The 12,472-nt window shown below is 40.2% G+C and overlaps 1 protein-coding gene across 4 annotated transcripts in view; it reads right to left on the bottom strand.

The window, feature by feature from the left end:
• Positions 1–12,472, bottom strand: part of spata20 (spermatogenesis associated 20) — a 65,700-nt gene that overhangs the window by 23,776 nt on the left and 29,452 nt on the right. For all 4 annotated transcript variants that reach the window (XM_042225724.1, XM_042225723.1, XM_042225722.1 and 1 more), the window contains 2 exons: positions 5,760–5,959; positions 2,350–2,430 (listed from right to left, as the gene is read on the bottom strand). In XM_042225724.1, the coding sequence (XP_042081658.1) occupies positions 2,350–2,430; positions 5,760–5,959 (281 nt within the window). The remainder of the gene's footprint in view (positions 1–2,349; positions 2,431–5,759; positions 5,960–12,472) is intronic.

The following is a 12,472-nucleotide window of genomic DNA, read 5'->3' as shown; positions in this document are numbered from 1 at the left end:
GATACATATGCGTACCGAACCGAAAGCACTGTATCGAACGGTTCAATATCGATACGAATATCGTTGCACCCCTAATAGTCACTGCTGCTGCCAGCATTTATCCACCCACCCGGTGGGGTGACCATGATACCCCATCAGCCTTACGTGGCTAAGGGGTAAAAAATGGTGACAGAAAGAGAAGCTGGAATTGCACAGGAGGAAATGACACCACTGAATGGGCCGATCACAGCTGCACTGACATGACGTGGTTACCATTCTGAGGGGCTGCAGCGTAAAATCAATGAGCAATAAAAACTAAATTTTTCATGACCAACTTTCTCATTTAAATGAACCTAACTTGAAAATAAACCTGTCTTTATTATTGATGTGACCATTTCTCCTGACTGAGACAGTACCCCATCAGAGAAATCACTGTCATTACCCTGAATATAACATGGCTGAGCATGTGACAGTACACAGTGTACATCAGCCTTAATAATAGATCCATCCTGATAATGGCTCCATCCAGCTCGGTCCTGATCTGTGTCTCTCTGCGGGGATCTGGAATGGCTTGATGTTACTGCAGCCACTGCCTGATACTGCACAACTCATCTATATTTCAGTAGGGCAGTGTGGAGTGTGTGTGTGTGTGTGTGAGAAAAGACAGGGCGAGAGATGGAGTGGACAATCACTTCTTTAATTTAGTAGTCTAATTCTGGTTGCAAGCTGGGCAAATAAGTGAATTTAAAGAGCAGTGTTATAGTGAGAGCTGTGAATCTGTGCTGGAGCCCTTTCTTTGTTTAGTTTCACTTACTCAACAAGCTTGTAAAGATTCTTTTTACAATTTAACCCAGCGGTCCCCAACCCCTGGGCCTCGGACCGGTATCGGTCCGTGAGTCGTTTGGTCCCGGGCCACGAGAGTTGAGGCTCAGGTGTGAAATGTACGGTTTTCAGGGTTTTTATCGGTTTTCAGCGTTATTTTATCGTTTTTATCGTTAACTCAGTTTTCCTGGGTCTTTTCACGTGTGTTATGAATAAATCTTCTTTTTTTCGGTACCGGTACTAGTTTTATTTTGTTGTATTTATCTGCGACACCTTAAAGGCCGGTCCGTGAAAATATTGTCGGGCATAAACCGGTCCGTGGCGCAAAAAAGGTTGGGGACCGCTGATTTAACCCACAAAGTGACAAAAGCAGCAGAAAGCTACAACACCAAGGAGCTTTCCTGTGGATGCACTCTGGACCTTAACATCCATAACAGACAGTGACTGTCTCCGACCTCACCCTCTCAAAGTCAAAGCCACGCAGAAATTTTTCTTCCATGCTGTCAAGATGTTCTGAGATAGAGGCTGGCACCAAATCACAGGCATGTGTGAAAGCATGGCCTTTTTAAGTCAACTCAGATCTGACCACATCAGACGTAAAGGCAAATAGTCACATGAAATTTTCAATTTCATTACACCCCCCCCACAGAATGACACAGAATACTAGAAACTAGTATTTTCACCTGAGATTTTTTATGTATTTTTTGATAAACAAGTTACAGTAAGTAAAAGGTCTCTTTTATCTACTTTCTGTTACTGGCTCATCTTCTAGCTTTGTTTCCTTTTGTGTCAACATTTTCTAAAAAAGAAATTTTTTTAACGCTCACAAATTGGAAACCTCTGGTGCTTGTTTGACAATCTTTTAGGTTTTACTCTAACATGTTCAGTTTACAAAGAAAGCAGGTTAAAGGCACTCCCACACTGGATTTTCACCACGGGTAACCTGCCATTATATACAATTTATGCTGTTGTTGTTTTTTTAACATTTATTATATTTAGTGTGAAACACAGGGAAACATTTTCTGTCTGAAAGCACTGAAAAATGTTGGCTAGCCACAGTGAATTTAAGACTGACTCAGACTGACATCTGTCCAGTTCTTAACTACCAGCCTCCATCAGGGCTAGCAGGAAGACAAGTAAGGCCTTCACCCACTGCAGAGTTAAGATTTAGACCTACTGGGCATTTCAATGTCAGCAACGGGCTTTAAGGTCAACTAATGCCCCCAAAGAGATAGCTGGGAAGTTATTACACTGAGGAGTGGAAAAGAGAGAAGCTCAGGCTGACCTTTAAAAAACCACACTTAAATCAGCCAACGCCACAGGCGCTGTTCTACGTTGGGCTCACTCTGCTTCTGTGTGTCAGTGTGTGTGCACGTTTAGAAGGTTAGTGCAAATCTGCTGCCTCCTTAAAGACACTGACGCTGGAGTAAATCAGCATGCGTCTACAAAGCTGAAAGCTGATCTTTGCTTTAGCGATTGGTGACATATTTTTCTCAGTTTGTCGAAATGATGCATCACTTTCAATCAAACATGATGTTGAAAGCTTACCTTATACGGGAGGAAGAGGGACTTGACTGCTGCTAGGAGACTTGTGGTATCTGGAGCATCCCTCTGGCCACAGATCACAATCTAAAAAAGATAAATAAAAAAAAATAGAAGAGGGAGGGTGAGGAAAAAAAGATTATGTGGATGAAAGGAGAAGGAAGAAAGAGGAAAGAAGTATAATAAGACCAAAGCAATGGGGGGAAAGGTGACACGTGGGACGAGGAGATGGAGAGGAAGTGATATAGGTCAGTACTGTATTTGTAGCACTAACAAGGGAGGCAGGTGTTTTCTCTGGGATTGCCTTCCCCTGCTTTACTTCTCAGCTTGTTACCCTCGCGCTGTTACCCTGACCTGTCACCCTGTCATCTATGACAGACAAACCCCTAACTAATCCTGTTTTAGGCTCCTGTTATTCCCTTCTCTCACACGCTTTCAAACTTAAAATTTTCTTTGAGTGTTACAGAAACTTTGGGCTAACTCCTGCTGTGCCTGCTAGTTTTGGTGGTTTCAGGCTAAACTGAGGGTGTTAATATTTCAAACCAGTTACATAACTGAACAGCTGAAATAATCCCTTAAATGCACAAGTCCTGTTTAAAAACAGGGGAAAATGATTAAGAGTCTGTGTGTCCAGGGATTAGATGTGCAGGGAGCTTAGAGAGGTGCTGTCCTCAGATGACCTACGGGCTATGAAATGGGGTGAAAAATATGTATCAACAAATTAGCTGCTTGCTTAAGGAGGACTCTTGTAAACAAATGTTTATCCAAACAGGGTTTATATGATGGGCGCTGAGCTTCCAAGTTAAGCTGTTAATAATGAAAAAGTAGCAGCGGGAGGAGAAACAGCACAGGACATAAATATTGTGAATGGTGACGATATTGAAGGCTACTTGGCTCTAACTCCACTTTCATTAGTCAGTAAATTACACACACAGCCACTTTGTTCACAGTCTAACTCATGATTATTACTGGGACCGAGGTTTACCAATGAAGCTAAAGAAATACAACATTGTTTTAAAAAATTCTTATTTTTTTAATTACTGCAAAACTTTCATACATTCCAGTTTCATTATATATAAAGTGAAAGATTTTTCATCCTTCATTTGTTTTAGAACACTTCCTCAGCTTAAGGATGTGCGTGACTACTTGACTAGATGACTAACTGTCGCTGCTGGTTGGTACCAGACATTCTGCTCATTTAATCTAATTGTTAACATTTCAATCGATGCCAGCAATTTATTGTGTCGTAAAGGTTATGCATCCATGAGCCACCAGATGGAGCTGCAGCCCCAAGATCGCTGTAGAAACCCCCATAAATCTGTAAATCTAGGCTTGATCCTTTATTTAAGTCACTGCTAGTCAAGCTGGTTTGATAGTCTGATCGGACAAAGGAGGGAGAAAGGTTTCACCCGCCACAGCAGGGCTGTAACTAAAGATTATTCATGTAGTGGTCTAATTTGCCTTTTTCTTTAACTTTCTAAAACGGACCCATTCAGACCTGGCGTCACAGCTCCAGGGTGCGGGCGCTTTAAATAATCACGCACTGCGGTAGTGCTGTTGTGGGAGGAAAGCTCCACTTTGCACAATCTACATTTAATGTTTATCTTAATCTCTCATTTCCATTTTCTTCCGTCCTCCTTGTTTTGCGGTCAGTTACAAAAACACATTTACGTGGTACTAGCGTATGATGCGTCGACAATAAATTTCTGCGCAGGCGATGTCGTCGATTATGCTGAGGAATAGTTGCAGCCCTACACCACACGCACACTCCTGTGCAGCCCCTCATTTAGTCGACTAAGAAATTAGTTGTCAGGAGCTGAGATCAATCAAAAACTGATTTACAATACAAAAACAACTTCTGAACACAATGTTACTTATTACTTTAAAAGCAGACACAAATGTGATATAAAAACAAAATGGACTTGACTGAACTAAAAAGCTCCCTGCTATCTTTTTTCATTAAATGAAAAATCGTTTTGATTTCAGGGAACAAAAATCGTAACTTTTGTTGTTTTTTTGTTCAGTAAAAGATGTTTAACAGTGATTACGTAAATGTGGGTCACAAACTGATCCAGATGGGCCGCGCAGCATAATTTACAATAAATACCTAAAAAAATATATTTGATTCTTACAAACAAATTACATTTCAAGTGCACAGAAAAGCATCGTTTTAAAAGTCACCTTTTAGACTTTTATACAACTTAATCCTGTTTGATAACTTTATAAAATTAGATGCACTTATTATTTAACCCTACAGGATAAAATCCTTTAGGATTGGTTTCAAAATCAACACATTTTTATTTTAAAAGTTTTGGGATTCTAAAGAACTTCTGAGGGTTTAAGGGGTTTCAAAATAACTTATTTATTATTATTATTATTATTATTATTATTATTATTCGGGTTTTCAGACCATTTCCTGATCTTGAACTCATCTCACATTTCATAGTAACCAGGAAACTTAATTTGGAAAGAAAAACTAAGATTAAAACAAATGAATGACAAAACACACACAGGAAACGTTTCATTTTTCATTTGTGAGACGATCAGAGTGACTAAAAGTTTTGTGTGTCCCATTTCAAACTGTGCCGTGGAAGTTTAGGAATGGCTGAAACACAATACAGTAAAGTACAGTACAGTAGGGCTGCTTGCTGTGATTTGCAATCGGAAGGAATAGTATACGTTATCTCTGTCTTTCACTTTTTGCAATATTTGTTATTATAAAAAAAGTTAACAAACAGACATGACTTTAGGCTCTGGTTGCTTCATGGCATCTGTAGTTTGACCAACTAAAGAGAGAACTTTATTACCCAAATATGCAAACATCATCAATCAATAAAACTTTATTTGCAGTGCTGTGGAGAGATGTAGTGGAATAGTTTCATACTGATTCACATTCACTTTACTGCATGGTTACTGAGTATACAAGAGAATCAGTTAAATTTGTTTCACCAGCTTCTTGTTCAGCTTTTGTTTCTGCTATGCCACATCATTTTCTTCAGTTTTTGTTTACCACTAAATGCAAATTGCATGACAAACTGTGTTTGCACAATACATCATTCAAGCAGAAACCTTTGCCTTTAGTGGGTGGACGCAAAAATCAATTTGGGCTGGCAGCCTGGCAAACACCTGCTCTCCAAGCCAACCTGGCTTTTAGGACAACTGTCTTTGGCTAACACCAATCAACAGTGGCACTTTAAATGCGTAATATTAAATCAAAACTACTTTGACTATCCTACCAATACCAATTGTAAAGTATTATCTGGTTGTCATAGTAACTAAAACCCACCAGTAGCCCTGATTCCTACATGCAAAACTCAAAAGACTTTAATAACCGGTGAACTCACAGGACAAAATAAATCCTTCTGGTGCCTGAACTTGTTCCCCTTCATGATCATGTGTGTTAGTTTCAAACTCACCTGTTTAAGTGTGTAGTGCTGGGCCATAAGAGCTCGCACCATTTCAGGCAAGGCTATGGGAACTGTGGTCAGACGGTCAGAGAATGCCGTCAGTAGCTGCTGGGACTTCTGGAGCCACTCCTGTCTTCCAGTGTAGTGGGACAGACGAAGGAGGTTGAACGCTGAGACTGAGTTAGCACTGGGCTCAGCTCCATCCTGATCTGAGACGCAAAGACAAACAAAAGATGCTCAACAGTTACAGTCTAAGACCTTGAATATACTCTGAATCAAGAAAACAGAGGAGTTATTTAAATGAAACCGAGTATAAAGTTATAGTCACACTAAAACCGTGGTCAGAGATTTCAGCATGAGCATATTTATTGCACAATTGTGCAAAGAATTTGCAAACTCACTGGCTTTGAACGACTCCTCTGAAGATACACTTCAGTTGTTTGGAGACAGGCTGCTTTTCACCAGGCAACGTGCAATAAAAATACTCACCGCAACTACTTGCAAATTGTTCACCGATAGCAAAAAACTTCAATGCAATTACCAGGCGACCAGTGATTATTCCTAGTTACAGAGATGTTGCCATCCTATTTTTACTCTAGTGTGAGTGAGCCATAAGATGGGGATTAGGACTTGAGACAAAACAGACTCACTCACAACACAACTCATTTATTGTTATCTGAAAAAAGGTCCTGGGAAGGTGCACAAAAAACAATAATCAACTTAAGCATTATTTTGTCTTTTAGATATTCTTCACTAAAGTTGCCTTCAATTTTTGCCCGGTGACTGCACTGAAGTTTTTTGCTGTCGGTGACCGACTGAAACTGAATGTTTGAACATTCAGTTGTGGAAACACAGGTATTGCCCACTAAGTTCAGCAAATTGTCCTCTTTTTTTTGTTTTTTTGTTTAAAATGCCAACATCAATCAACAACAGGCCAAAACAAAAGCTTCTTTTTTATTTTTCAATTTTATTTTTATTTTTTATGAAAAAAATCATTTTAAAAAAATAATAAAAAATGAATGCAGGTTTAGGAAATTTCATGCTTAATTTTTCAGACTCAGATTATGCTCAGTGTTTTATAAACTCTATGGCATAGCAATGCGTTGTACGTTATTTTTAACTAATGTGATTTGTCTAAACATGAACAAACATTAAAAGTTTCGCTTTTAAATCCAGAATGATGCCATGCTTATAATCCAAATGTGGATGCAATGCCTTTCTGTGTGATGTGATGGACACAACAGATAACCCCATGAATGGCTCTGTTCAGTGACTGGTCCTTATCATTCATATCAGTGTCTAATGAGAACCTGGAAGGTGATGTTCCCATAACCTCTGCCCTTGCTACATGATTGCTTCTCAGGCCTGAGTTCTGTGTTTCTGAATGTATGTGAGTGTGCTTTTTATTGTCCAACACAATTTACTCTTTAAGTTAAACTGCACATTTTGAGCAAAACCTGGAAATGTAGAGTTGTAGAGTTCTGACTTCTAAGTATTTACAGCAAAATGGCCCTACACAGCCACACAGCTGTCCTGTACACTGCATATTCAATATGTTTTATAATGAGCACGAATTACCATCATCCATGCGTGACTGAAATGCAGAAATACTTTGATTTGCATGTTTCTGGACTCCACAGCAAGGAAGTTTCAGCACACACACACACACACACACACACACACACACACACACACAGACAAACACACACACACACACACACACACACACACACACACACACACACACACACACACACACACACACAGAGATTTATAACAAATATGTTTGCTTTCAACATTTCACATCTCATCTCTTAAGGATCCCCATGGAAGGAGGGCAGATGAAGGCGTGACAGTACTGCTTCCAAACAGACACACACATAGAAAACTTGCTGTCAGCACAGAAACACACACTCACTGCAGTAAAGCACTACTTAAGACTTTTATCAGTTTTTTAAAGTCTACAAAAACAGCTGAAGCAGTCTCAAGTTGATGTATCCTGTATTTTTCTGTCTTTTTAAATGGGAATACATCTGACAATGCACTGTGACCACGAGAGACAAACAGTGTTTTCAGAAACAACTGATTTTCAACTACAAAACAAAGACTGATATTGTGCATAATTGCAACCTTAGTCTTCAAAAACAAATACACACAAGGGAGGCTGAGGCGAAGGGATGTAGAGTGGCAGCATAGTGGGGTAATCCGTCTTGCGGTGACAGGCCACGCTGCTGGGACCGGCGTCCACACTGCAGCGGGTGTAGCGTCACTAATGGGCTTCAACCCCACACAGCGCCGCCACCATAATGGCTCCGTCAATCCTCTCAGATGAGAGAGCTCTCACGCGTCAGCTTCGATAAACACACACAGATGCAGGTGTGACGGCGCGCAGGGACAAGCGCTCCAAAACACACAAGCTCAGGCTGCCATCATCTCTGATCTGTCCCACATTTCATAATAAAAATAACAATCACCAAAAGATCTGCATTTCCAACTGAAAAATGATGAATCCTGTCATGGAGGAAAAGAAAAGATGTCACGTGAGATCCATTTGGAAGGGAGAAAGACGAGCCTACTGACTGTATTAGTAAGGAGAAAAAAAATTAACTGAGTCGAGATGACAAAGGAGTTATGAATAAAAATACAAGTGGGAGTAGGAAGCTGTTGAAATAGATGGTCCCTGTCAGACAGAGCAGCTTGGGAGCAAAAACAAATAGGCAACTACATCCAAATTGGAATCTACAGCCTGGCAGATCAAAGGTACATGTCAGCACGTAGACAAAGTGTCAGTTTCTCTGACATGCCAGCAGCCATCAGTTACAGAAGTGGATTGGCAACTGAAGAAAGGCTGGAGTGCACATCCAGGCCAGGACCATTTATTTTTATATCCCCAGTCCTTTGGTACAAAAAGAAATCTCCTTTTTCTACAGATTTGCAACATTAAAGAAGTTCTTGAGGAAAAGTTTTTTTGTTTTTTACGAGCTAAGCAAAAAGTATAGACCAGGGGTCGGCAACATGCGGCTCTTTAGTCCTTGTACTGCAGCTCCGCGTGGTCTGGGAAAATAAATTAGAAGTATTTAGCTGAAGTGTGTTTTATTTGTGATTAGTTCTTTTTTTAACTTGTAGTTCTAAATTGGAAGATTATTGTGATATTGAAATATAAAATAAAATTATATTTTATAATTTTTTCATCGCTCAAAATAAGCGTCACACTCGCGGAAGCCGGTGTACCCGCCGAAGCGCCGTGCATTTATCGAGACTTTCAACCCCAGGTAGGCCAATTATGGATCTTCGGATCCACATTATGTCAGCAGCTCCACCGTGAACTAAGTTAAAAACAAACACCACTCACGCCTCACAGATGACAGCTTACAGTCCTGCGTAAAGATGAAAGTGACTTAATAAAGCCCCGATTTGCAGACGCTGTGCGCGGAGGTTCAGGAGCGGAAGTCCCATTGTAAACGTACCACGCAGACCCGACGATGTTTCCATGAATGTGCTTTTCAGCATCTCTTTATTGACCACTTTTCACACACGGTTGCTGTACGCATACAGCAGGCTGTAGCTTTTCAGCTCACAGCCCGACACATACCAACAACAGCAGAGAGCACAGACGTTAAGGCGGCGAGGCGTGATTGCGGGTGCCGCTCAGGTGCGTCCGCCTCCGCTGCAGCGGCGCTGCAGACCACGCCCCGCCACACACATCAACCTAGTAAAATACATATTTAGGCAGAATTTTGCAAATATCTATTTTTCATTTTTTTTTGCAGCATAGTGCTTTTTTTCCAATTGTTTCTTCAAAGTCAGGTCAAGACTCCAAAAGCCCAAAGGCGATAAAAGGGGGCCTCACAACAGTTTTGTTTGCTACATGGATCATTTTAGTTCAGCTGGGTGTCTTTCCTTTTGTTATATTTCTTTAAGAGTTCAAAATGTGTTAATTACATAAATAAAATGTAATTTTCTCTGTAGCACTTCATGGATTTCATAAGCAACACACCTTAGTTGAAGCATAAAGGTAAAAAACAAAACAAAATAATATATGCAGTGTTATCTTCATTTTAGATGTCAAAAAGTATTTGCGGCTCCCAGTGTTTTCTTTTGCGTGGAAACCAGGTCCAAGTGGCTCTTTGGGTGTTAAAGGTTGCAGACCCCTGGTATAGACCATTATATTTTCAGACACTGTACAGAATATGTATATATGCGGATGGGTTTCTTGGACATTTGTTTATATTTAACGGCGCAGCGAGTCTCTTTACAGAAACTCTTTAAATCTTTTAGCTTTCTTGGCTAACAGATTAGCTACCTGCTTAGCTACCTGAAGCTTGAGCTCCTTCCACAGACGTTTACAGGACTGAGGTCTGGAGACTGGCTAGCCTTGTTTGGAAGAACAGATATGTTGAGTGTGACCCAAAGAACATATCTGTTCTTCCAAACATGGCAGGTTAGGTTGATGTGAGTTTCATCTGACCGCAGCACTTACTCCAAGCCTTCTCTGAATTATTTAGCTGTTCAATGGGAAAGTTAAGATTTGGTCTTGCCGACCATGGCGGACAGACTGGAATGGAAGAAACTAATTCTGTGGACAGGTGTGCTTTACACACATAACACATTGAGATCAGGAGTATCTGTAATTGACTGATTGGTTGTGTGCCACGTTACAAACAATCAGTGGGAACCAGAATTCTGGCTGGGCTGTAGTCACTTAATGAGACGCAAATCTATTTATAACTTTTATGTAATGTGTTTTTTCTGAACTTTTGGTTAATATTCCGTCTCACTTAATTAAAATGAAACCATCATAAAAAATAGAGACTGTTCATCTCTTAGTAAGTGAGCAAACTTACAAATTCAGCAAGTGACCAAATAATATTTTCCCGCACTCCAAGTAACAGCTAAGAAGGCACTAATATTTTAATCACCAAAACTAAGCACAAACTTCTGGGATGGCCAGCAACCCATAATAGTAGTTACATAATTCATTTAAAAATTCTCCAACAGCACACACACTAAGGGGGGGGGGGTGGTCAGTAGACACTATAACTGTCTGTCTTGGGACACCTATCAGTCAAAGTGACTGTGCCCCAAACGTGACTATCCAGCTGGAAAAGTTGGAAAAATTCACCCAATTCAGGATTGAATCTCTGAAACAGCAGGCTGTCAGTCTGTCTGCACAGTGCTACTTCTTCTACTTCTATAGTAATACACTGTTTCATCACTACCTTTTACATAAGAAGATTTTAATTAGCAAAACTTTAGGCATCTAAAGGAATTATTTCTACAAAACTCCAAACTTTCCACTGCAGGAAAGGTTTAAGTTCTTAGTGGAAAACAAGGTTAGACAACATTTTTCATTTTTAGTGGCCATTCGTGTACCTTGTTCAATCTATTTCTAACCTTTTTAATCATTCAATTTATTCTCTACAGTTATATGCCAATTTTAGATTAGATCAGATATTTTCAGTGCATTTGTGATAAATAACGAACAAACACATAAATACTGGCCTTACACAGCTTGTCCACTGGGGGCCTGGCCCAAATGTCCCACATCTCATCACAGCTCCATCAATCACTTATATTATGTTAGATATTGCTGAAAATATTGTCCTCAAAGGTTTCCTGCACCATGCTGATGCTAGTCTAATGCAATGCCACCTGTTTTGTCATTTACCAGGTTCAAAATCATTGTAAAGCTGAGGCACAGGACCAGGTCAAAGACAAGACTTCAGTCACTGGGAAATCAGTAGGATTGTTTCTGGGTTTCATTAGTGGGTTTCATTTCCTCAAGCAGAAAACAGATTTTTATTTATCGAATAGCCTGAAACAAAACAACACTCTAGTACTGTTTGTAAGGAAAACTATTTGTGGCCCAATTGTGCTTATATTTGTAATCAACATGAAAAGGCCCATACTGAGGAAGGAAAAGAAACAAACCCTACAAGGCTAAAAGGTAAGTATGAGGGCAGCAAGGAAGAACATGTAATAATTGGAAAAGAATGAAGATGTAAGCAAGATGAGAGCAGGCAGAAGCAGAAGGTGGGTTTGAGATTCCCACTGCAGATTGTCGTCCTGTTCCAGCCTGTCAGGAGCAGATGGACTGAGAGACAGAAAGAAGACATATTTGACAGGCCTGGTGATCAAAGTAGCCGAAGAATCAGAGCGTCAGTCTTTGAGTGCTTTCAAGTTGAAGAGGTTCAGCTTGAATGAGTGAGGCTTTTACAGTGCTGAAGGTAGATAGGAGGAGGTCAATACTCCTCTGCTCCCCTCTTTTATCCTCCAGCTATTCATCAGTCTATCCACCAATCTGTGCCTTCTTGCCTTTTCACTAACATTTAAAGTGTAGCAATAGAGGGAGACTGACAGAGATATTACAGACGAGGCTTCCATCGTGTTAAGATCCAAATCGATCAATAAGGTGGAAGATATACGCAGGCGAGAAAGAGATGGACGGTACATGAAAAGATGAGCAATTAATGATTACGCTCATCCAGTAACTCAGCATCCATTCATGCCTCCTCTGTTTGTTTAACTCAGTGTGGTCAACTTCTGCCAATTTCCAATTCTGCAGACACATCTCAAACTTAGTATTTATTCATCTCTCTGAGCTACATCCTCACACTTTGCCTGAGCCGCAGCGGTATTCTGCAGTAGTGCTTAGAGCAGGGCGATATGGCCAAAAATATTTATCACGATATATATTTGAAAATTTGCGATAACGATATAAC

This window comes from Haplochromis burtoni, unplaced genomic scaffold, assembly GCF_018398535.1.
Source record: "Haplochromis burtoni strain Fernald_Lab_line unplaced genomic scaffold, NCSU_Asbu1 Contig_180, whole genome shotgun sequence".
In the NCBI taxonomy this organism is placed as follows: Eukaryota; Metazoa; Chordata; class Actinopteri; order Cichliformes; family Cichlidae; genus Haplochromis; species Haplochromis burtoni.
This window is presented reverse-complemented; position numbering and strand designations above follow the sequence as displayed.